Below are 24,045 nucleotides of genomic sequence, written 5' to 3' on the forward strand. Positions count from 1 at the left end.
AGTGGAAATCTGTGCAATAAAATACATCTCCTGTGGAAGTTCCTCTTGTCTTCCTATCTTCCCATGTAAAATTCCTACACCCACAACTTCAAGGACAATTCTGCATTGCTCAGGCATTTAATACTGTGGAATTTTAATGGCAGAAGCTTAACTTTCTGTTCCGTTAGCCAACTGTCAACAGAGATTGCTGGGAAAAAAAAGTGCTTACCTTCACCTAAATTTTTTACTAGCAGGAGAAATGGAATGAAAACAAAATGAATTTATTATGAAATGGATTTGTTTGTAGACCTTCTTCTTGTGCCGTTGTTTGCTTTCTTTGAGGGCATTTAAAGCAGATTAGCAACCCTAGAGACAGAAGTCCATTACTTACCCAAATTGCAGAAAGCAGCGGAGGCGACGATGCAATCCCTCCATCGCTTCCCAGTCCATCTTCTGCATCCTTCCTGCATTCCCAGAATGGAATTCACCTTTGTCCTGAAGAGACCCAGCTCAGCTGGGAGAGGACAGCTAAGTGTGTGCCGTCTGCTCCCTTCAGCTGGGGACATCTGTTGAAGCCTGCTGGCCGCTTAGGGCCAGGTCCCGTGCTGAGCAGGCGCATGGGACACCTTCCTGAGGCAGAGAACCGGTGCTCTGCGCTTCACCATCTTTCTGGGAAGCAAAATCGTGAGGAGTTTTGGAGGGAAGAAGAGGAGAGTGAATGTGTGATCCCAATGAAGAAAAAAGAGCTTTACAAATGCCTGCACAAAAGGAATTGTTCCTTTCAAAGCTCTCAAACACAGCTGAAGCTGCCTCCCGCAAGCAGCTGTCATTCTCTTCATTCCTAGATGGATGGATGTAACCAAAGGGCAAATCCATTCTACTTGTCTTCATCCCTAATCTTATGTGACGTCTTGTTGTATGAAGGATTCCTTCTGGAAGAAATCTGGAATTTGGCAGACATGACTTATCTTCCTGATTATCATCCTGGGTAAGCTTGCGTCATAACAAAAATAGTGAATGCAGTTATGAAATTTTTATTGGCCCTCTTCTGACCGTAAAATGAGGTTACACTGCACATTTTCATCCTTAGTTTGTCCAGTCTCCTGTGTTTCCATTACAATAGAAGATTTTTCTATCCCCTGCTTCTTTAAATATGTTACTGATAACAGTCAAAACATACTATTATAGAAGAGCATTATTTATTAAGATAGATATCTGTTACTATATGTTTTCCTACTTCATAGTGGGTATGATGGGGGAGTGAAATGTCAAGAGAGAGATGTGTTATTTAAGTCTAAGTTCAGAAGTAGTCTATGAGCAAATAGGTGTGAGTTGGTTATGAATACAGTCAGACAGCATCAGGGGAAAGTTCATTGCTGTGAGAGGGTTTTGAAGTGAGTCTTTCAATGTGTACGAGAAAGGCAAAAAATAATATAGTTTATGTAGTATCATGTAAGTGGAGCTGTATGCAGAAGGGCCACTGGCAGCTTGGGGATGGAAGATGATCCCAGAGGCACCTCTCTGCCCCTTTTGTGATCTCATGGTGAGCCTTGCAAGAACTGTGTCACCTAATGGCAAGTGTTCGTGGTGAAGAGTGTTGTGGGAGGGCAGCTAAGAGCAGTGCCTTAGGAGAGCAGCACCTCAATTTCTTAGAGTGAGCCACGGGCATGTTGTTCAAGTGAAAAACAATGGAGATTTGTTAAATTTCCTTTTGACCAAAAAAACCAAACCCCAAATTCTTATCCTAAACATAACAAGGGTTTAAAGGACTGCCCAAACACTTCCACAGCATGCTGACTGAGAGAGCCACAGCCCTCTTGCTGGGCAGGCAGGCAGCTCTGCCCTACAGCACACACCCACAGTGATTTTGAGGAAAGCCAGCAAGCCAGGAATGCATGAGGATGTTGGAGCTGTGCATGCTCATAGCTTTTCATCTCCAAAACACAGCCTGGCCAGGCCGCAGGGCAGAAAGCAAAACATCCTGGGCTGAGTTCAAGAAGTGCTAGAGAAGAGGTTGTGTTTTTGGAGGCAGTTCAGGCAGTGATCTCTCTTCCAGGAGCAGGGGCTCCAGGAAGTGCAGAGAGCCTCAGGGTCACTTGCAGTGCCGCCTCTCCCTCTAGCCCAGGGACTGGTAGCAAGTCCCCACAACCTCCTTACTGCCTCCTGAGCAGTGGAAAAAGGGGCAGGCGAGTGCTTGGGATGCTGCCAAGAGTGAGATGGGCACATGCTGCTCAGCTTTGAGGAACAGGACCGATGAGATGGTGCTGAGCATCAGAAAGGGGTTGAGCAGAGCAGGTGAAGAGGGGAGTTTTCCCCAGTGAAATCCTTTCTGAGAGCTGGCTCATTAAATCAGCGCTGTTCGCTTTGCTGTAGTGACTCAGAGGAGAGGATGCCTTCCCCACAGCAGCATCTATTTGGGTTAATGTAGCCACCAAAGGGAACTGCGGCTTTGTCTTTCTGTTTGTTTTTTCAAAGTCAAGCCATGGGAGTCAGCATCAACAGTCTTCCAGGCTAGACAGAAAAAAATTCCATGATTGCAGAGAGCGGGGCAAGGGATGTCTGCAACAGTTCTTCGTTATTTCCAGACACTGTCACAAAGGGCCAGATGGAAGGAGATGAAAGAACGGGAAGAATAAGTTGCTTTAGACAATAAGCGGTGATATTTTAGGAATGAAGCCATGGGAATAATTGACTTTTTCTAATTCTTTAGCTGAATCAAAGAAGCAAAACAAAAAATTTATTTCAGATCAGTTGAAATTCTTCTTTTATTCTCAACATAAACCAGAGCTGGTCAAACAAAAAGAAGTTAATCTCACCAAAATGTGTTTTTGTTTTGCTTTCTTTAACTTTTTTGCTTTCTTTAACACTTCATGAAGCACATTTTAAAAAAAAAGAATAGTTCAATTTAGAAACTGCTTTGGGATTGAGACTGTTGCCCCAGCTAGGTACAAATTTGCCTCAGATTGCATTTCCCAGTGAATGATCCCTCTGTCTGAAAAGCATTACCCAGCCTTAGGAACTGTAGGAAGTTGTCGATCGCTTCTCTTGCTTCTTAATCAGAGGATTGTACTCATTGCATGTGCACTGCCATTCACTGCAGATCATGTACTTGCTCAGCCCTCCCCTCCTTCCTCCTGTAGAAGAGATTTTGACTTCATTTTTACAGTGTTTTTTTCCACTCCTCTTTCCAGTACCGACAAGGAGTCGCACATGATCTTCTGCCAGCTGTCAGGTATTTGGTAGTAAAAACAGAGGTTACAAGAATCTGGAGAACTTTTTTGGCATCTGCCAACCTCCTGAGACCCTGGTTTGCACTTTGAAGGTTCTGAGACAGCAGAGTTTTGGCTGACTTGCTTTCAGCTCGCTCTGGCAATGGGGACACTGTTTAACTTCTCATGGAGCTGTGCCTTTTTGGCAAGGTAGATAGATAAGCAGGCTTCTTGCAGCTTTGTTTTACTCTGCTTCTGCTTTCAGATTTCCTTGTTAGTCTGATAACCACCCCAAATTGGCTCTGCATCAGCAAGGAGCTGAGCAAGTCTGCGACCAAGGCTAGAAAATGGGAAGTATGAAACTGGCTTGTGCCCAATGCTATTCTCGCCTCCTTCCCACACAGGTTGACTCAGTGCTTCCCTCCATTCCATAGCAGTTTCCATTGCTTTTTGTAATGAGCTGTGGCAGGAGTTGGGTAAAGCAGGATCAAGGCACGGAGCTGGGAATGAGGATCATAAGAGCATTGTGTCAGTGATGGGAACAAAACTACTGAGGTCTCTTTTACAAGAAGCCCAAGGCTGCTAGCAAACCTCATCACTTTCAGCACTCCGTGTTCCTCTTGTGCTTCCACTTTCTGGAAGAGGTGAGGAGATGCCTTAGGGTAGTAAATGTTGACTTGCTTGTCTCTCTCTTCCCTCTGTTTGGAGCCAGATGAGAAATGTGGCAGGTCTGGGTCCTGTTTGGAAATTAATCACTGCATACACACACCATCCCAGTAGCTTGTGAGAGTGTGGAAATGGAGATGCTGAAGGATAAAAGAAGGGCTGCCTGTCACAGAAAAAACTGCAGCCCACCAGAGGCTTAGGGGCTAAAGAGAGTATGTGAGATTGGTTGTATATGGTGTGAACAGCCTCACATTGAGTAGCAAAGAAGGACCACGAAGTGAGTGCTCCTCAAAATGGGGCAGAGAGTGTTAGGGCTCTGGTACTGAGCTTTGTGGGCAGGGACTGGAAAGCACCTTTTTCTTTGGGAAAATGCTGCCAACAGAGAAAACTTCCTTTTACTGCTGAGCCCAGGTGTGCTTGGAGAGGGGGTGTAGAGGATGCAATCTGTGGTTAACAGGAGGAGTTATGAGCTGCTTAGGTTGGGAAGCCAGGGACAAATGCTCCATCCCTGCCTGCCCCAAGGAGGCTGACCTCCTCCTCCTCTTCTTCCTTCCCCTGACAGCAGGGGCTTCCTCTGCCTGCTCCTGGGTGCTGTGGCTTGCTCTGTATGCTGTCCCCTCCTGCTGACATTCAGGAATTAATGCTTGCTTTTATGATTTAAGCAAAACAGGATGGAGAATTGTGGTTCCCAGAAGTCCAGCTGTAACAAAACATAGCTTGGCCTTGGGCATTTGGGGTCTGGGAAGGAGGGTTGTGCCCCAGCAGGGATTGTGGTTTGTCTGTCACGTCGCAGCATGGTCCTGGCCCCAGACCAGGAAGAGAGGGGTGCTGAGCCCAGCTCTTGAGCAAATCTTCTCCCACGGTCCTCTCTTTTCCAGTCTGTCCTGGGAGGGTGAGGATACCAATCTCACCTCACAGCCCCCATGAGATTAACTTCATTAATCTCAGTTATGGGGGCCACAGGCTGAGGACTGTGGCACTAAGGAATCCAGTCCCTGCTGCAGGAGGGCAGTGGGGATGGGCAGAGGGAGGAGCGCTGCGAGGCAGCGTGGTTTTGGTGTGTGTTATGTTCAAGGCTATGACTGTAAAGGGGTTTTTAGGGTGAGCGGCAGAGCTAGGTTCTACAGCTAGAGCAATGCCAGCACAGCCTTTCTGCCTTCCAGCAGCCATTTTCCAGACTTGTTTGTGACAGAGATTTCCTCTTTCCCAGACTCCCATGTCATTGTTCCCCTTATGGGGCCTCACCGGTCATTGCCTTGTGATGGAAAATAAGAGGTTGTAGGGGCCAGAGCGCAGACATTCCTTACAGCTTAAAAGGGAAAACAGCCCGAGCAAGGAGGAATCCCTGTGAGAGGTGTGCCTGGCTGCTGCTGCTAGCTAGCAGCATCTTGCTGGAAGAGAAATCAGCTGTTTGGCAGATGACTTTGTCCTCTTTGTTAGGTTACCAGGAGAAAAGCCTCCTTCCTGCAGTTCCTGCCTCCTTCTCCTTGTTGGCTCCTGCCTGCTCGTGTGGGACACGAGGGAGGCCTGGCTTCTGTGCTGGGCTGCGCTCCCTGTCACACAGCCTGCACTGTGTTTGGGGTATGCTTAGCTTCAATCTCTGCACCCTGGTGTGCTCTTCCAAGCTGCAGGAGCTGCAGGCCCCCTCCTCTCACACATAGGTTTTCCAGGAACACGCCGTGTATCCAGCACAGGTGGAAATATATGCTCCAGCTTGTTTTCCGTTAGTGAAACTGCAAAGGAAACTTTTCTCACAGATCCCCCAGGAGGCAGAGGTGCTGGGATGCTGTCAGTGCTCTCCTGCCCCTCACCTCCAGCGGCTCTCCAATCCATCAGCCAGTTTCCACTGCCACTGATGGAGTGGTTGAGGCCTCCGAGATGACAGGACCCAGCTGTTCCTGTGGCTCTGGGTGACCGGCTTAATGAGAGGGACCCATGGATCAGCCCCTGAGGAAGGAGCTCATGAGCTGCCCTGTGCTGGCTGACAGGCTGTGCAGAGAGCTGCTGGAGGCTGGGCTTCATTAGTTCTGCTACTCACAGAAGGGCTTTGGAACCACAGGGAGGTGGAGGAGCAGGGCGCCTGAAAGTTTAATGGCTCTGGGCCCCTTCACATCTTGTGCAGAGCTCATGCTGACACCTTTTCAGTAGGTTGTTGTCAGTGTTGGGAACCAGCGTGTCTGGTTGCAGTCCCCTGAGGAATGCATCACTGGCCTGGGATCAGTCTCACAAACCTGACCTTTTATCCTTTTTTCTTTGCCTGATTGCTTTGGGGACTGCCCATTTTCAGGCCTTCTGAGCTGCCCATGGATGCCTCTGCTGCTCTGAGCTGCCAGACGTGCACCCTGTGCCTCCCGGGAGCCAGAGAGAGAGGCTTTTCAGGATGGTGGTGGATGCAGTTGGTTTTGCCTTGGGGCCAGGTAGTAGAGAGCTGAGGGACGGTACAGCTGGGTCGTGATGTGATGGCTTCTGTGGCTTGATGGCAGGTTTCCTTCCAGAGCAGGGCATAGAGATTGCTTTGCAGCCCTCTATACTCCTAACAGTGATGTTGCCTGGGGAGCTACATTGTGCAGATTTCGATGCGGTGTAATATAGTATTCATGATTCAAAACCCATGGCACTGAGCTTATCTCTGATGATTGAAAACAAACCTAGGTGAGACTTAAAGGTAGTTTGTGCAGGGTTTCTTCCAGAGCTCTGTAGATGCCCTGAAGCAGTAGCCCTAAGAAAGAGAAATCGCGGTGCTTATTGGACTGCCTGTTCATGGTCATCCTAATGCTGGGGATGCTTGCTTGTTTCCTTCTTATCTGTTCCATTTATGCTGTTGCCAGATTTCCGCCCTGTCACACCAGAGCATTAGAGACCCAAGGGATGCCACAGGAATTAGGTCAGGTTTGCTCATTAGTCCCAAATGAGAGCAATGGGAGAAATGTGCTGCCAGAGCCAGAAGCACAAATGGCTTCAGGTGACAGACCACATGCTCTGTGCTCCCCCCAGTGTACATGGGACCTACTCTCCCAGCACCTCTGCAAAAACTGTTTTGCCCAGAGCACGCTTGGGTAATGGGATGGAATGCACAAACTAAGTTTTTTCTCAACACTCAGCTCTCTCTTTGATTGCTGCAACACATCATGTTTTTCCCTGCAGCCTCACAACAGCAAGGAGAGAGGTCTTGGCAGTCAGGAGCTGTGGCTTCTTGTTGTAGTTTTCTGTGCCTTGTGTCTCCAGATCTTTCAGTGTTAGGGAGGAGGCACTGCCAAGACAACAGCTGATGAAGCGTTAAGTTTTGTGGGTGAAGGGTGATACTGAGTTGGACTGGGAGCTGTGCAGGCAGCGCTGTTAGCCTGTGGCACATCTTACATCCATACCCCTTTGTCAGTCTATGGCACAAGAATTCATGTGAGTTCTGCAATCCCAGGCATAATGCTGTTGCTGTTTAGTTTTCCTTATCGAAGTAGTGCCCAGGCTTGTATAATGTATCAAACTGCTTCCCAGAGGAACTTTTGTGTTAGTGCTCACAGAGCTTTGATTTCCTTGCACATCAGGCAGGGCAAAAGTGCAAAGCCTTGAGCACACAGAGCATTATAGAATCATAGAATTGTTAGAGTTGGAAGGGACCCTTAAAGGTCATCTAGTCCAACTCCCTGCAAGAACAGGGCCACCTACAGCTCACGTTGCTCTTACCCCCAGGTCCAGCCCGACCTTGAGTGTGTCCAGAAATGGGACAACATAATATGAGGGTTCCAGTTGTTTTTCAGATTTCTACATGGTGATACCAAAAGAGGAAAAAAGAATTGCTGCTGATAGCAGAAAAGCTTTCTGCTCCTGATGAAGCATCCTCACTCTATGCCCATTGCTCCTGTGCCTTACCCTCGCCGTCTGGGCTCACATGGCTCCAACGAGGGGAGCTTTATAGAAAGCCAGCATGGCGTGGTTGGAGAGGCTGGTAGCGCTTGTGAGGCCACCAGAGAGTCTGGGTGGAGGTTGTAGAGCCTCACTCACAGTCCCCACTGTTGTCCTCCATTCTTTCAACACTGTCTTGATTACTGTCCCAGCTGTGTGCTCCCTGGCTGGATGAGTGCGCAGCAGGCTAGCAGGTGGATTATTCTGAAGGCCAGGGCAAGGTCACTCAGGTAATGCTCCAGCTATCACTGGAGGCTGTTCAGTGAAAGCAGCAACTTGCTATGAGATTGTGCTTTGAAAGCAAAAAGTTAAAAAGTTGTTGGGATAAAGAGGCAGCAGGAGAAAAAAGGTGTGCTCAGCGTTTGTCATTATACGTATCAGTAATGCTCTTCAGGCAGATTCTGCTCCTCTTTCATCATCTATATCATCTATTTGCAAAGATATATGTTGGAAGTATGAAGATAACAGAATGAGCAGAGGTTCTCTGAAGAATGATTCTCAGATGGGAAGGGGAAAAGTCTTTGTGTATTAGAGAGCAGATGGGATCAAGTTGTCTCATTGGTTATTTTACATTCCTCGTATTTCTGACTGATGCCAAACTGTTGTGGAAGGTAGATGGCAGCCCTGAACCAGACACTTACAGGTGGGAATTGTGGGATAAAATAAAAGTCACAAAAGAAATGAATAGCAAGCCATGAGTTAAAATCACAGTCTCCAAATCAGAGCCCCTGGAACCATTTTCTCCTTTCAAAGTCTAAGTAAAAAGAGACCATAAACTGGTGAAAGGAAATGGTGTTATTTGAAAACGTGGTTAACGTGTGGGAATCTTCCCTGGTAGCTGTCGGCAGGAATGCAGTGGTACTTGGGAAAAAAAAAAAAGAAAAAAAAAAGGATTTGACATTGGTACGAACAACAGGAGTTTTTGTGACAACTGGGAGAAAACGGTGAAGTGCAAAATTTGTGCTGCAGGGCAGGAGACAACTGCTAGCTGTCAGAGACCAGGAAGAACTCCTCCGTGGGAAGGTTACTTTATAATTATCTACAGCAATGTTTCTTCTCTGAAGCATTTAAGTCTTGGCCGGTGGGGGCAAGATAATGGGCCTTGCAGATTTGTGTTGCTCTTTTGTGACAGGGGCGTTATCTGGTGCCTGATGGCAATTTCTTCCTTCTGTTCGGTATCACCTTTCTCCAGGGTCATGTTCACCTTCTTAAATGTTTTGAGCAAAGACATTTCTGCTGCCTGCCCTCCATGGAGAATATTTGAAGGCAGCAGTCCTTGACTCGAGGGCATTACTCTTGCCGTTTTTGCTAGCCGTTCTTTTGCTCATGTTCGCTCCAGTTCTCCTAGGTGATTTTCCAGGAATGACCCCGAGGAAAGCCTTTATTGCTGGGGCTGTGGCCACAGCTCCTGTTTCTGCCCCTGGTTGTTGTCTGAGCCATCCATCTTCTGCCATCATGTCTGTCCTGTTCTGTCATCTGTGCCTTACCGGCTTGGTGCTCTGTGTTCCAGCACAGAAGTTACATATATTATATTTTACAGCTGCTGCTGATTTGGGTGACTTGATGTATTCTGTGCCTCTTTTTTTATGTCTTGCAGGAAGAGCCAAGGAGCAAATCCAAAATCTGTGCCAATGTTTTCTGCGGAGCTGGGCGGGAATGTGCAGTGACAGAGAAAGGAGAGCCAACCTGCCTCTGCATTGAGGTATGGGGACAGAACAGCTCCTGCACCGCCCAGCCCTTGGGCTGCACTTCAGTCACTGGGAGCATCACAAACACTGGTTTGGAGCAGCTGCAAATTCACAGCAGCTCTTCAAACAGCGGGGCCTTTTGCTGCATGGTGTGAGGGAGGAGCCCTGCAGCATGTACATTGTCTGGGACTTGCAGCTGTGATGCTCACACATCTTTAACAGGCATGGCAGACTTGGCTGGAGGTCTTTTGTTGGGAGAGCCTAGTGGGGTATTGATATCCAGCTGGCTGTGGAGGGCACTGAAGGAGAGTCAGAAAGCTCCAAGACAGCTTTCCCTGCCCAGAGGCTTGTTTGTGGAGGGTACAAGCACCCTACTAAAAAATCAGCTTTTGTAAAATGGAAATAATTGTGGTGGAGTGCTGTGAGCATGAATAGTTTCCTCCAGCAGGGAGCCAGTGATGATTAGAAAAGCCTTTCCCAGCTGTGGAGACCTTGTCTCCCTGCTCTGCTCTGCTCCATGTTTTCAAACTGCTCCTGCCTGGCTCCTGGGATTGGGCTCTCTGCTCCTACCTCCCTCTCAGCCCACAACTCAGACACAGCCAGCCCGGGCTCTGGGAAGAGAATTGGTCCCTTAGCAGGTAGGGAGACTGTTGACTGGCCAGGCTTGGCCAGGCTGAATGATGCAGGAGAAAGAAGCTTGCACCTTGCTTGGTGGCACTGGTGAGCTCTCACTTTTCTGTAAGTTGAGCTGTCTGCTGCTGGCTGGCAACGTGGTCTAAATTCAGATGCTGAAAGGTGGAGCAGATCCTACAGAGAGCTGTAGCAGAGCTGAGCAAGCAGAGGGGCAAACCTTGAGACAGACACATTCACTGCACATAGAGCTGCAGCTGTAGGACTGCATTCAGTGTTTATACCAAGTTTTGATTTTTCTGCTGTGCTCCACTTCTCAGATAGTCCTGCGGTGATATTGCTGACTGGGGATGGGATGCAGGGAAGCCTTTGAATCCACATCTACAGTCTAATCCATGTGGCTTTTCCTGGGGAGACAGTGAGAGGCTTTTTGGGCTGGGCTGAACCTGGGATGTGTCTCCTCCTCATTGCTGCCCCCAAGAGGCAGGTAAAAGCTCTCATCTCTGGCTTTCTCACAGCAATGCAAACCTCACAAGAGGCCTGTGTGTGGTAGCAATGGCAAGACGTACCTGAACCATTGTGAGCTGCACCGAGATGCCTGCCTCACTGGCTCCAAGATCCAAGTGGATTACGATGGCCATTGTAAAGGTAACCCTGTGCCCAGGAGCAGCAAGGAACAGCTATTCTAAAAGGCAGAGAGCTGAGAGTGTTGTGTGATAACAGGGCAAGGCAGAGGCCTTGCCAACCAGGACCCTGTTCCGAAACTGCCAGCCAAGGTAAACAGGGCAAGCCTGGAAAAGGTACCCAGGTTCAACTGATACCAAATCACCAGGTGCAATTGTTATGATGAACTAGGTCTGAGCTGAGCCATGACATCGGGTCAGTATCAGATGTGGTGGTGGTAACCAGGGTCCATAGATCAGAATTTCCAGGCAAGTCCATAGAGATAACAAGGTGAGAAGGTAGTCCCAAGATGAGGGCAAGGATCAACAAAATCTGTGGCCAAATAAAGGAATGCTGGCAGCAGAGCTGGGGGCAGACATATCTACAACATAATCTCAGACAAGGACAAGGAACTAAGGGATAGAATCATCATATTTTGAGTTGGAAGGGACAAGAATCACCAATTCCAACTCTTGACCCCACACAGCACCACAAGAAATCCAAACCCTATCTCTGTGTCCAAACACTCCTTGCTCTCTGGCACTTGGTGCCGTGCCCACAGCCCTGGGCAGGCTGTTCCATGCCCAGCGCCCTGTGGTGCAGCCCCTGTCCCTCACCCCCAGCTGCCCTCCCCTGACAGCTCCACGCCGTTCCTTCAGGCCCTGTCGCTGTCACACAGAGCAGAGCTCAGCGCTGCCCCTCCGCTCCCTGTAAGGAGCTGCAGCCGCCATCAGGCCTCCCCTCAGCTCCTCTGCTCCGCACTGAGCACACACGGGACCTCAGCTGCTTCTCACATACTTTATCCTTCAGAACCTTTACCATCTTTGTAACCCTTATTCATGATGAAAAGTCACGGTCTTCCTCCCCTCATATAACAGTTGCTCCAGTCCCTTCATAATCTCTGTGTTCCTCTTGTTTCCAAAAGCTCCCATGTTCATCTGCTCTTACCCAAATGGCACTCGGGATAGGAAGAAGTTCATAATTCTTCATGTTGAATCAGAAATGTTCTCTTCTGTCTTTCCTTTAACAGAGAAGAAGTCTGAGAAACCAGCTGCGAGTCCAGGTAAGAAGCCATCTCCTTGTCTGGCTGGAATCTGTGTGTATTTGGGAAGAGAACTGGCTCTGAGTACTTCTGCACTGGCTGTAGCAGAGCCTGAGAGGATAGATGAGCAGAAATAAGAGGGCTCGGGTCCTCACTCTTGGGTACCTTTTTGGTGCTTACTCTCAGGGACCTTTTTAGTCCTCACTTTTAGGTACTCCTGGACTCCTAAATGCGCTGAAGAGTCTTAGGGACTCTGGGAGCATACAAGGTGAAGTGTGAATTTGCCCCTAGGGGCACAAGCTGTGGTCATCATCCAGACTGAGGAACGAGATACATAGTTCCTTAGGGATCAAAGATTCAGGAATTGTGCTACTGTCCTCCTCAGCTCCAGGAGCACTATTATAAAAATAAGCTTTGTTTCAGGAGCAGGTAACTGATGGGCCCAGTGGCAGAGGGGCAGCACTGCATAATGAATGGGATATTGTTGGGGAATGTTGGGATATTGTTGGAGGTGTAACTGAATCACCACCCATCAGCTGTCTGGTTCCCTGTGCCTGATTTCTCTTCTTATCTCTTGCTTGTGTACCTGGACTATAGATTTTGGGGCTATGACCTGTGCTCCACCAAGGGATCCTTTTCCTATCCATGGCTTATCAATCCTGGAGCTGTAAAATCATCAACATCAGCTTCCTAGGAGAAATGAAAGCAAACCCACATACAAGCCTAAGGCAAAGGACGGTGTCAGAACCTAGCCATCTCCTCAGTTTTAAGGTGTTCAAAATTAAACACCACAAACACAAAGTTAAACAAATACCTTGTGGGTTTTTGTTTTTATTGGTCCATCCAGTTGTGATTGTAGTCACTAGATTCAGAAGGAAATCATGAGTGTGTGTAAGTGGCACAAGTGCACAGAGATTCCCCTTGTCTCTCCATTGGCCTCTGGACAGGTGTGACAGTGCAAATAAGCTGGATGATCTTTCAGTTTTGCTTCTGAATATCACGTTTGTAACTAGCATACAAAACAATACCTGTGACTGGAGAGCTCTGAGAAAAAAACACAACTTGACCCCCTGTAATTTACAGTGGACAAGCCAGGATTTTGAAGAAGCAAAATCTCCTGAGACGTAGGCCCTAAAATTCAAGATTTGGGAAGAGCATAGGTGAAGGCTCACTCAGTCTGGTCTTTGATGTTGGAGATGAATAGGGTTTTAGTATCTGAGGGCTCATGGCTGAGTGCTTGGCATCGAAAAACCCAGGGACATTGACCAGAACCAGTCATTTGCGTTCCTCCCTCAATCTGAGATGAGTCAGCTGGTCCTAGGTTCCATACCTCAGGTATCATGTACTGGAAGGCAGCTTGGCAGGAGTGTCGTTTTCGGGCTTTGCCACATGGTGTCACCCACAGCCCATCCACCGTTCAGCACATGGCAGCCCTGCTTTAATCTGGCCACGGATCATCTTCAAGGGGCCTGCAGACTGCCATCAGGACTGTCTGCTTGGCTTTTATTTCTCGTAATCTCTCTGTGATATCCCTGCCAACATTGTTCCTCTTATCCTCACTTTCTCTCCCGACAGTTGTCTGTTACCAGTCGGACAGGGATGAGCTTCGTCGCCGTGTCATCCAGTGGCTGGAAGCAGAAATTATCCCAGATGGCTGGTTTTCCAAGGGCAGCAACTATAGTGAAGTCCTGGACAAGTACTTCAAGGCAAGTAGAGCCTGCCATTTCTTGACCTGTCATTGTAAAGCAGCAGTGCTGCCATGAAAGAAGCTGGAGTATTGAGATGTGCCTGATGACACAGGAGCCAGAGAGGCCTGCTGTGTCCTACATTGTGCTGCCTGCAGCAGCTACTGACAGACCCACTTGCACATGACCTGGAGCACCTCTGTCTTCTGTCATCCAATGTGTCCCAGGAAAAGGAACATGGATAGGCCCAGTATGCCCATAGTAAGAGACGGAAGAACTGATCGTAGAGGCAAAGGACTGCCAGAGGAGGAAAGATGAGTGCTGGGAGTGCTGGCAATACAGATACAAGGAGCAGGGAGCTGTGGCAGTGCTGATGATCCTTTGTTCCTGAGAGCCTCAAGGCCACATTGAGGTGGAAATAAGGGGTGCTTGGGGGCTTCAAGGGGAATATGTGCCTGTGTGGATTGTGGCCCAGTTGTGGCAGGGAGCTGGTGGTTTCCTGGTGCCCTGCAGGGAGATGGAACTGCCTGTGAGCCCCCAGCAATAATGCTTCCCTGTCAACCTCACCCTATCCCCACCCCTTTTATAACCCATAGATCACACGCTTCTGCCATGCTCCTGCCGCATGCACTGCTGCCTCCCTCCCCCTCACACCCGGCTCCTGATAAAGACTTCAAAGCATTCAAGATGGAGCTGGAGGAGCAGGTGGGGAAAGGGGGAGAGTGTTTAAATCATAAGCTGTTGACAGTGAGAGATTAATGGTGCCTGACAGGAGTTAGCGCTGCAAGCAAATTTGCCATGGCAATGGCACCCCCTGGTGAGGCAGAGGAGCCAGTCCTCGCACTGCAGAGAGAATCTTCACCTTTGTAGCCATTAATTCTGCCCCTTCTGTGGAAACTCACTTGAAGCCACTGCTTCAGGCACCCTGCGGGCGTCTGCCAGCACCCTGGCATGCCCTCACACACGTGCTCTCCTCAACCTCTATTGCAGGGGACCTGCTCAGGCCACGGGGTTTGTCTAAACACATGAGCCAGCTCTGGGCTTGCTCCACTGCTGTGCACAACCCACTCATCCTCTTTCAGCCACCCTCTGCTGAAAACCCACAGCTCAGAGGCAGACAGCTTCACGTTCCCTTATTTTCCACCTTTTTGTGGAGCAGTGATCCCAGGCACAAGGGGGCAAAAGTTTCCATGACAGAGCCGTGCCGTTTCCTGGACCAAGTTTCCTTCTCTGTCAGAAGGTAATCCTCCATGTCAACAGCCAAGTAGCTTTGAAATACATTTAAAGCAGAATTCAAGGCTTGGAGCAAGTCGGAGATATCCAAGTAATGCAAGGTAAATGAACTCACGCGCACACAGATTTGTTTCGCCTGAGCTGCCTGCCTCGCCCAGCCCACAGCTCCCTGCGCTGCCCCGCAAATGGCCTGACTCCTGCCCTAAAGGCAATAAACACTGCAGGCAAGGAGGAGGTGAAGGTTTTCCCTTTTCTCCTTGACCAGAGGAGCTTGCAGATGTGGCATGTTGCTCTCTCCCTTCTGGAATCGTGCGTTGTGTGAGTCACTGGGATGTGGGTCAAACGCCAGGCAGGCCTTGGCCTTGAAGGACCCTGCATTAGAGATTAGACCAATAGTGAAAAACTGCCGTGGCTTAGAGTGTCTCTTGGGGATCAGGTAAATGCATACTGTCTTCTTGAAAGCCAAGCAAACTACCTTAACCCAGTTTGGGTCATTAAGAGAGCTGTGGCCACTTTCAAAACAAACAGGGAGAAAGACTTCAACATCTTGCAGAAGCTGAAATATATTAGAGGGGCAGTTATATACAACCTTCAGCACAGGCGGATATTTTCCTAGCTCTACATGCTTCTCCTGAACCAGAGATAGCAGCAGACAGTGTTTGAGCATTCCTGGAAGCCCTCCTCAGGGAGGTGCAGTGACCTGCCCTAAGTCATATGGCAGAGGCTGACCAGCATCTCGTGCAGGAGTCTGCCTGCAGGATTCATTTCCCCTTCACTGCAATGCAGCTGTCTCTGAGGGGGCCCAGCAGTTCCTCCTGCTGCGTGCCCCACGCTGTGATATGACATCTCCAAACAGGGATGCAGAATACAATTACTGTAGTGGGAGTACAGCCAGGACATTGGGGCTAAAAATCGGGCCCGTCAGTGCCAGGAGTCCTGTCAGGACCCTGTGAAGCTGGTGGCAAGGTGTTTAGCTGTTGCATTAAATTGTTCCTTCTTTGGGATCAGCAGAAAATTGCTTCCTGTGATTTTCCCTTTTGTCACTGTCACAGTCCGTATGCAGCTTTGGATTTACACATGTTGGAAAGCTGACACCTTCTTTAGCACAACTGGTCTGCTTTAAGGCAGGAGGTATATAAGAAAGCTGGGAGCTGGCTGGATCAAAGAGAAAGAATGGGGTTAGAGCCATAAATCAAGCAACAGGAGGTGAATGAGAGGCAGTGTAGCTTACCAGCGAGCAGGAAGCTAGAGCCAGGTCTCCCATTTCTGATGCTAGTGTGGATATGTTGTTTTTCTCTGAGCCTCTGTTCTTTGTGAAAAACAGGGATGATGCAACCCGCTTCATTAGTGCTTCAAAAATGCTAATTACCTATGGAAGAGCAATAAGGAAGGGGTACTTTGAGTTGGCAGATGAGACCCTCTCACATCTTTCCATCTTTCCCTACAGAACTTTGATGATGGTGATTCTCGCCTGGACTCTACCGAATTCCTGAAGTTTGTGGAGCAGAATGAGACTGCTGTCAATATCACAACCTACGTGGACCAGGAGACCAACAAGCTGCTCAGGTGGGCAATGGGCAGGATGCCAGAAGGACAGGACCAGATATGGTAAAAAGGGGGGATGAAAAACAAACGTGGAAAATAGCAGGTAGAAAAACAGAATCAGCAAATCTAACTGTATATGAAATGGCTTCTCACTTAATTAGATGTGAATGCCATCAAAAGGAGCAGTCCTACCCTTAGCCTTCAGGTTGGGCCATACATTCCAACTCTCTTTTGCACTGGACTTAATAGTTTTGAAGCCAGGAGGTGAGTTGGATGAGAGAAAATTTGTCTTTTTTATTTCCTAGTGATTTGGCTTCCCAGTGGCTTTTCCATGCTTGCCTCTTGACTGATAGCTATATCCAGAGCAAGGAACATGGTGGGAGAACAGAGTTCATGGAGAGCCCGTAATTACAACTGGTGCAACCATCACATGCAATCATAGTTCAGAACTTTCCCTTTTTCTGTGCCCCTGCGTGCAAGACAATGACTGCTTGTGATTGAACTGTGCTTTCATCTGTACTTGTGTGACAGCATGTAGATGTCAGCAGGGTGCTATTCCTGCTACCTGATTTGTTCTGAATACCAGCCCCTGCACACCTCGGGAGCCATGAGAAAGGTGTCTGTTTTTCTTCTGTTTACACCAGGGAGATTTTCTTGCAGAAGACATTTGTTCCTGGCATCTCAGAACCTTCCTAGTTGTTACTAGTTCAACTCATCCATACTCTGAGGCCAGTGACTGGTTTAACTTGTTTGTACTCCGAAGCCAGTAGAGGAAGGAATGACTTGGTACAGCCCTGTGCAGAACATGCCTCTGTGTTTCGTTTTAGGGGACTCTGCATAGATGCCCTCATCGAGCTGTCAGATGAAAACGCTGACTGGAAGCTCAGCTTCAATGAATTTCTCAAGTGCCTCAGCCCATCCTTTAATCCACCGGAGAAAAGTAGGCATTCCTCACTTGTATTGGGGAACTAGTGGGGGTCCCAGTAAGGGAACAGAGAAAAGGGACCAGTTTGAGCTAGCCATTGGATGCTGTAACTCCATTCCCAGAGTTAATGTTGATATGTGCCCTACCTGCTATCCCACAGCACCCCTTGTTCTCCCATCCCTAAATTGTCAAACATACTGCTGTTTCCCCCACAGCGCCCAGAGCTCATGTGATTTAAAAGGTTTGGATTTCAGAAGCGGGGACGTAGGTCAAATGGATAAGGTATGCTTTGATCGTCAAGGCATGTATTTAACAGCACGGATATGAATCATGTGAAGAGTTAATGTCTGGATAACTTAGAAAAGTTGGACCAGAACAAAGTCCTGCTGTGCTCTGCCTTTCACACAGAAACCCTCCATGACGAGCGTCTCAAAGTTCGCTATCCTTCCAAATCCTGCTCAGTGCTACGTGGAATCAGCTTAGTGTTCTGCTGACCAGGCGTGCCAAGCCATTCATCTAATCATCTCCTCAGGGGGTGCTTTCGCCTGCTGGTCCAAAGGTGCTGGACTTACATCCACTGCAGTGACACCAAGCTACCAAGCTGTGCTTCCTAGGGGATATTCAGTAGGAAACCAGAGATGCCGTCTCTATCCCTGAGGGCATGGTTTTCACTGAACCACCACAATTAAGTGCTTTGAGGATTATAGTTATATGGTTATATAATAGAGAAGAAATGTGAACTAAAATCAGAGAGCTTTTCTTATTTCCTTCCTTTCTTAGGGCTACAGCAAACACACATGCTTTCCCCAGCAACTACCCTGTTGGAACAGGGATTCGTTTCACAGTAACCAAAACTTTCACTCTGGATGCTCTTTTCTACATATAGCAGGTCAGGACATTTAAGCAAACCCAATATCAAGATCTCATTTGGGATGGAGAACTTGAAATGTGTGCTTTTGAGGAAACAAAGCAAAGTGTATGACTTTCCCAAATAATTGTTTTGGAGCTAATTTCACACACGTGAATTCAATGTGAATGTTGCTGTCATAGCGGTCCACCTGAAATCTTTGGTGGATTGGTGGCCTCTTCCAAAGGTATCTCCCAGCTTCTCTTTGAGAGTGAGATTGTACCTCCTCTCTCTAATTATCTCCTGGATCTGTAGGGTACAACTATTATCCCTGTTCTGTGCTTTTCTAGAGTGTGCCCTGGAAGACGAAACCTACGAGGATGGAGCAGAGACCCAGGTGGAGTGCAACCGCTGCGTCTGTGCCTGTGGGAACTGGGTGTGCACTGCAATGACATGTGAAGGTCTGTATGCTTTCCAGAGGATGATTGTATTTGGTTTTGTGCAAAGGGATTTTTATTTTCCAGCTTTGTAGGGGCTCGCTAATGTTCTTTGTTACCTTCTCTGTTGGTGGTTCTCCCATCATCCTTTGCTCCAAGATGGCCAGACCCAAGTTGGTTCTGTTCTAGAGATCAGAAAGTGTGTAACTGAGTTGGGAACAATGGTATTGGGCTTTGTAGGTTGAGCTTGATATCATGAAAATTCAGCAGCAGATATTCCAGACCAGAGCTGCTTTGCATCCTGCTGGCTTGGGGCGTGCACAAACCAAGTAGATTCCTGTCTGCAACCTTATGTGTGGGTGTGAGCAGGGCAGCTGTATCCTATATGTATCCTCACTGTATTTATATTTATAGTATCTGAAAAACAGGAGTCATGCCTCAGGAATGGATAAATGAGACTTAATCCAATGATGTCAGAAAAGCGCTTTAGCTTCTTGCATTAAGAACTGCAAAGCAGAAGAATTGTGACAGAGATGAAGGGAGGTAGTGTTTGTAGTAAAGGCAGGGTTGTTGGTTTATCTGTTCTTCACCTGGAGGGCTGTTTTTAAAGGTTCACAATGAAGTTCACCATCTCAGCACTGCACTGCATTTTTCTGGCCTTCTTCCCAAAAACCGAAGTTTTGTATGAGCTTTGTTTGCAGTGCTGTGCTGGAGTTGTCAGCAGCACGTTCAGATCTATAGCCAGCCAGAATCTCATAGCTTGGGCAGGAGAGGAGAGAGGAAAACAGCATCAGGTTTGTATGTGCAGTGTTTCTTTCATGTTTTTCTGTTAGTCTGCAGCGCAAGCTTTGGGATTCTCTCAGCTTGGACTAGGCTGCTGCAGCAGGAATTCACCTCAGAAAAGATAACTGTTTTACTTCATAGAGTTGCCTGCGGAGCTGTGAGATGTTAAGCAACCAAATGAGGGACTCTTTTCTGCCTGCCCAGAAACAATCTTCAAAGTTGCAGTGTTACACCCAGTGTTGATGCCTACCTAATTCCTTGCATCCATGACAGAAGCACACAGTTGGACAGCAATTTTTTCACTTTCTGCCTGTGTCAGAGCAGTAGAAGGGTCAGAGGTTATTGTTAAACAGATAATAAAACCAAGGAATCAGATCAGATACATCAGCAAGATGCATCTCCACTAAGCAAAATTACCTTTTCATTAAGCACCATTGTACTTTTGTAGCACTGAGCTTCTATGTATTCCCTACAAGAAGCCAAAATGTTTGAGTTTATTAGAGGTGCTACTTTTTAAATAACAGCAGAGGAGAGCAGAGTGCAGCCTCTTTCTTATCACGTTGTTATCACGGTGTAGGTCAATAGGGGGACAGTCTGGAAGCCCAGGTTCTGAAGTCCAAGGTAGCCACACACTGATTTTCTTTCAAGGAAGATCTGGCCAGACTATGTAAAGCCTCACTAAACTTGAGGTGTGCTATAGCCTGAGGCATACTCTTGCTGGTCTGCTTCTTTCTGTTTTCCATGGTTCTGTCCATGAAATTTGCATTTGTGATAAAACTGAATTCCATTTCTGTTTGCAGGGAAGAATGAGAAGATGACTGCTCACAGACAACAGCCTGGTCAAGACTTGACTGAGGAGGAGCTAGCTAGATATGTTCAAGAGCTGCAAAAGCATCAGGTTAGTATGAGGCTGGGAAGATTGATCTGCTTACAAATGTCTCTCCTTGTTTGAGGTATTCCCTCTGCTTCTGCCATGTGGAGGCTTCTGTTAGATGGAGGAACTCGGCAAGGAGACATCTTAGTTGTCTGAGGGAAGAGATACAAGCGTGGGGCGTAGAGGAATATAACAGTGTTGTCACTGCTCATGGATGGACCAAAGAATGTCAGGGCACTGCCAAACCATGTCCGTGCAAAGCTTCACTTTTGTGCTTTCTTTCTTCAGGAGACGGCTGAGAAGACCAAGAAGATGAGCACCAAGGAGATGTAAGGGGCCTCCATATCGGAGGAGCCCAGGAGGATGGGCCCAACCTGCTGCCCTGTCCTCCAGTTCTGATTTCAATATGCACAAGTGTCTGCTACAGTTGCCCAGTCACAGATATTTACATTGTATAGCGATGGGTTATTTGTTTTGTAATACACAGAGAATGGGGCCAGGAAAGGGGAGCAGAGCTCACCAGGTCAGGGAGCTTCATTGCTGGGGCCTTGGAAGGCTGGGGGGAAGCTACAGCAGTCCCTGGGACACTTCCACAGTGGTTTCTCACAGGAGCTAATGGGGATTTCTTGCTCCCCTAGATCTGGGGAAAGGATGGAGGTCAGTGCTGGATAGAAGAGGGGGGTCTTCAATTCACAGTTGTCAGCACCAGCACAGGCCTGGCAGTTTTTTGGCTGAGCATATGTGCTGCAGGGCATAATTAGCAAAGGGCATTGCCCCGCTTACCCTCCACTTTGATTTGAGCTCCTCAAAGCTGGTCAGCCTCATGTGACACCTGGAAGTCATGGTGCCATGCTGCTGGCAGGAGTCCAGCACATTCCTCCTTACTTTCCACCAGACTGTCCCCAGCAGCTCCTCCAGTACATTGTGGGCTACAACACAACACAGTTCCTTTTGACCTCATCTCACTCTTGACTCTCCTTGCCCCCTCCTTAAAGGTGCTATCATATTTTTTCTTATCACATTCACATGCTGACTCCCCTTTTTGTTTTGTTTTTTATTACTTTATTTCCTATGGTAGTGATTCAGCATTTGTATGTTTCGTAGTTCTAGATCTTTCACAAAAACCCAGCCTGTGGGTTTTTGTTAGTGACAGTGCTGTAATGCCCCGTGCACAATTTGTATCACACTGCACTCAAGTCACCACAAGCAAGCAACTTGTGAGCCCTACGCTACAGGGCATTTCTCACTTGGGCATTGCAGCGTCCCTCAATGAGCAAAGAGGCAGGGCTGGATGTAATTTCTGCTAGACACAGGTTGACACTGCAGCTTGCTTTGGCTTTTGCTCCCCTGGCTAGCACTGACCGCGTGCCCAGAGTCTTAAAGTGCCCAGAGGGACCTAGGGTAGTCTAGAGACAGAGGGACGAGGCATGCCATTAGTAGGTTAACTGCATAGAAAACTGTTCAATTGAAGTTTGAGCTGTTAGCCATCATCTTGGGTTTTCCATCTCCCTCTAGGATAAGGCAGAAGCATTCATCTTTAATTCCAGTGTGTGTTCAGGGTCAGGGCTAGAACCCTTCTTACTGACACAGTTTTCAGTGTCTCTGATCAGACCATTTTTTACTACCTTTTGCAGATCATTTTCAAATATCTTGTTTCTCAGAGCATTGGTCCCAGTTAAAAATGAACAGCTGTTTTGTTGACAGTCACCTCTCTAGCCTCACACCCAGCTGATTTTCTCCTGCAGTTGTCTAGTGTACTTCATATACTTACACACGTAAGCATCCTCTGTCCACATTCCCTTCATGTCCCTGCTGTGCATCCCAAGCAGTGGCACATCCCTGAATCAAGAGGACTGCCTGTGACTTCTGTCTTCCTGTTTCTGAACAACTTCAGCAATTGTTGCCAGGTGTCTTGCTGTCCATAGTGCTTACTGAAGCGAAACTCAGCCTGCATCAGCAGAAGCACGTTCTGCTTGAGAGGAGATAAGCAGGGCTTGCATCTCCACCTTTCCTTGCTGGCACAGTGTTTTCCTTGAAGAAGAAGACTGAGTTGGTGTCTTGCAAACGTAGGAAAAGAAGAGAGCTTGATCCTTCCTGTGGTCTCTCCTGAGAACCATGATTATTCAAAGTTGTCTGGTCTTTGAGCTGTGTCCTTGATGTTAATCCAGAGGATTTCCATTGACTGATGCAGTGCCACATCTGCTGTGGGAATCATAACTTACTGTGCCACGTTTGGATGTTTTGGCACAGTAAGTGCAGAATGGGGCTGGTTCTTGCAGGGGTTCTTCTCTCATGAAGATCCAGATTTGAGAAGCTAGGACCTGTGATTTGAGTGGATGAGTCCTTAGGAGCTGCAAATAATGCAGGACTACACTGCGAGTCACTGTGTTCTGGTGGCCCTGAAGGAGATGTTTGGTGGAACAGGAGTACTCATTAGACATCTCCTAGCTCCTCCCTTAGAGAGGGACAAAGCAGCATCATGTGCTGGTTCTGGAGTCACAGGAACATAGTTAATGAATGTTTTGCTTTATTCTGCCCCAACTCATGCCTCCCAGCTCACTACCTTGCAGCTTGGATCATTGAAGTGCCTTAGAAAAAAACACAACAGCTTGCCTTAAAGGCTTTCCTTGGATGGGAAGAACATCTCATTGTCCAGGCAGGAAGATCTCCAACTGGGAGAAGCAAAGCATGGTGCAGGAGAAATCTATGCAGAAAGGCTTCTGTAGGCTTAATTCTCCAGTCCCCTTCCTGCTTCCTGCAGATGCTGCAGTCTGTGAGGATGCGTGCTGGGGTAGGCTGGGGAGTTGTATGCTAGCAGTCAAGATTCACAGAGCTTGCACTTGGACTGAGGCCAGGGGTTGGCTGCTCCTTCAGGCAAGGCAAGCTAAGCTCTTTTAACAAGCCCTGTAACATAGCCTAGGACAGTGTGGTGTCGGGGTGCAGTGAATGTGCCCCTATGGAAAGAAGGGAACATTTCCCTCCTTGTACCCCCAGAGGGAATATGTGACTGTGGAGAATGATGGTGGTTGGAAAGGCTAACTGGTAACCATATGAGACACCTGCCTTGGATACCCTTGGAGATTCTCATCTGGCCTACTCACAACAGGTAGGGGGGTCAGCTGTCATCTGCAGGGTGACTTGGCTGTTGAGGAAGGGAGTGCTGAGTTCCAGGTGTTGCCCTCTGGGACAGTTGCTGTAGAGACTGCAAGTGGCAGGGAAGGCACTATTTTAAAAAAGCAAATTTAAGCAACAAACAAACAAGTCCTACTCTTCCCTCTATATTCCCTCCTGTATGTGTGTGACGTTTATCAGTATTCTGTAGGTTTCCTTAGTGCACTTATTTTACTTGATTTTGTAATATTTTGAAGCGGGGGCGGGGGGTTGGATATTACTGCCAAATAAAATTTAAAAAAGAACACTTGTTTGATTTTTTACCTCAATTCCTCATTTTCGTCTCCCAAAACCAACCAAACAAACAAAAAACAGCTGCATTTTGCACATCCTGTGGTGGCATTTGTGCACAGATCTCCATGCATTTGACAAATGTAAGACGCAAACCCTCTGTGGTTTCCAGCTGGTGAAACTGTAAAGAGAAGTGGGAAGCCACAACCACAAGCTAAGCCAGTGGCAGAAGCACTGCCTGCAGCCACAACTACCTCCCAGCCATGCACTTTGAGCAATGGGATTTATAATCCATTCAGAATTCTTTTTGCTCCCCTAGCAGCTGCCCACCCATTATGTGTTCAAGTTCTTTACAGAGAGAGTGGTGAGGTGCTGGAACAGGCTCCCGGAGAGGCTGTGGATGCCCCGTCCCTGGAGGTGTTCAAGGCCAGGTTGGATGGGGCCCTGGGCAGCCTGGTCTGGTATTAAATGGGGAGGTTGGTGGCCCTGCCTGTGGCAGAGGGGTTGGAGTTTGATCCTTGAGGTCCCTTCCAACCC

The 24,045-nt window shown here is 47.9% G+C and overlaps 1 protein-coding gene across 1 annotated transcript in view; it reads left to right on the forward strand.

Annotated features, from left to right (window-relative positions):
• The window catches only part of FSTL1 (follistatin like 1), a 43,078-nt gene extending 19,556 nt beyond the window's left edge, over positions 1 to 23,522 (forward strand). Inside the window, exons 3-11 of the mRNA XM_052666292.1 lie at positions 9,352 to 9,456; positions 10,591 to 10,720; positions 11,766 to 11,798; positions 13,353 to 13,483; positions 16,143 to 16,261; positions 17,068 to 17,180; positions 18,363 to 18,473; positions 20,033 to 20,130; positions 20,395 to 23,522. Of these exons, the coding sequence (XP_052522252.1) occupies positions 9,352 to 9,456; positions 10,591 to 10,720; positions 11,766 to 11,798; positions 13,353 to 13,483; positions 16,143 to 16,261; positions 17,068 to 17,180; positions 18,363 to 18,473; positions 20,033 to 20,130; positions 20,395 to 20,439 (885 nt within the window). The 3' untranslated portion in view covers positions 20,440 to 23,522. The remainder of the gene's footprint in view (positions 1 to 9,351; positions 9,457 to 10,590; positions 10,721 to 11,765; positions 11,799 to 13,352; positions 13,484 to 16,142; positions 16,262 to 17,067; positions 17,181 to 18,362; positions 18,474 to 20,032; positions 20,131 to 20,394) is intronic.
• Positions 23,523 to 24,045: the final 523 nt, after the last annotated feature.

This window comes from Tympanuchus pallidicinctus, unplaced genomic scaffold (assembly GCF_026119805.1).
Source record: "Tympanuchus pallidicinctus isolate F22 unplaced genomic scaffold, pur_lepc_1.0 scaffold10, whole genome shotgun sequence".
NCBI lineage: Eukaryota > Metazoa > Chordata > Aves > Galliformes > Phasianidae > Tympanuchus > Tympanuchus pallidicinctus.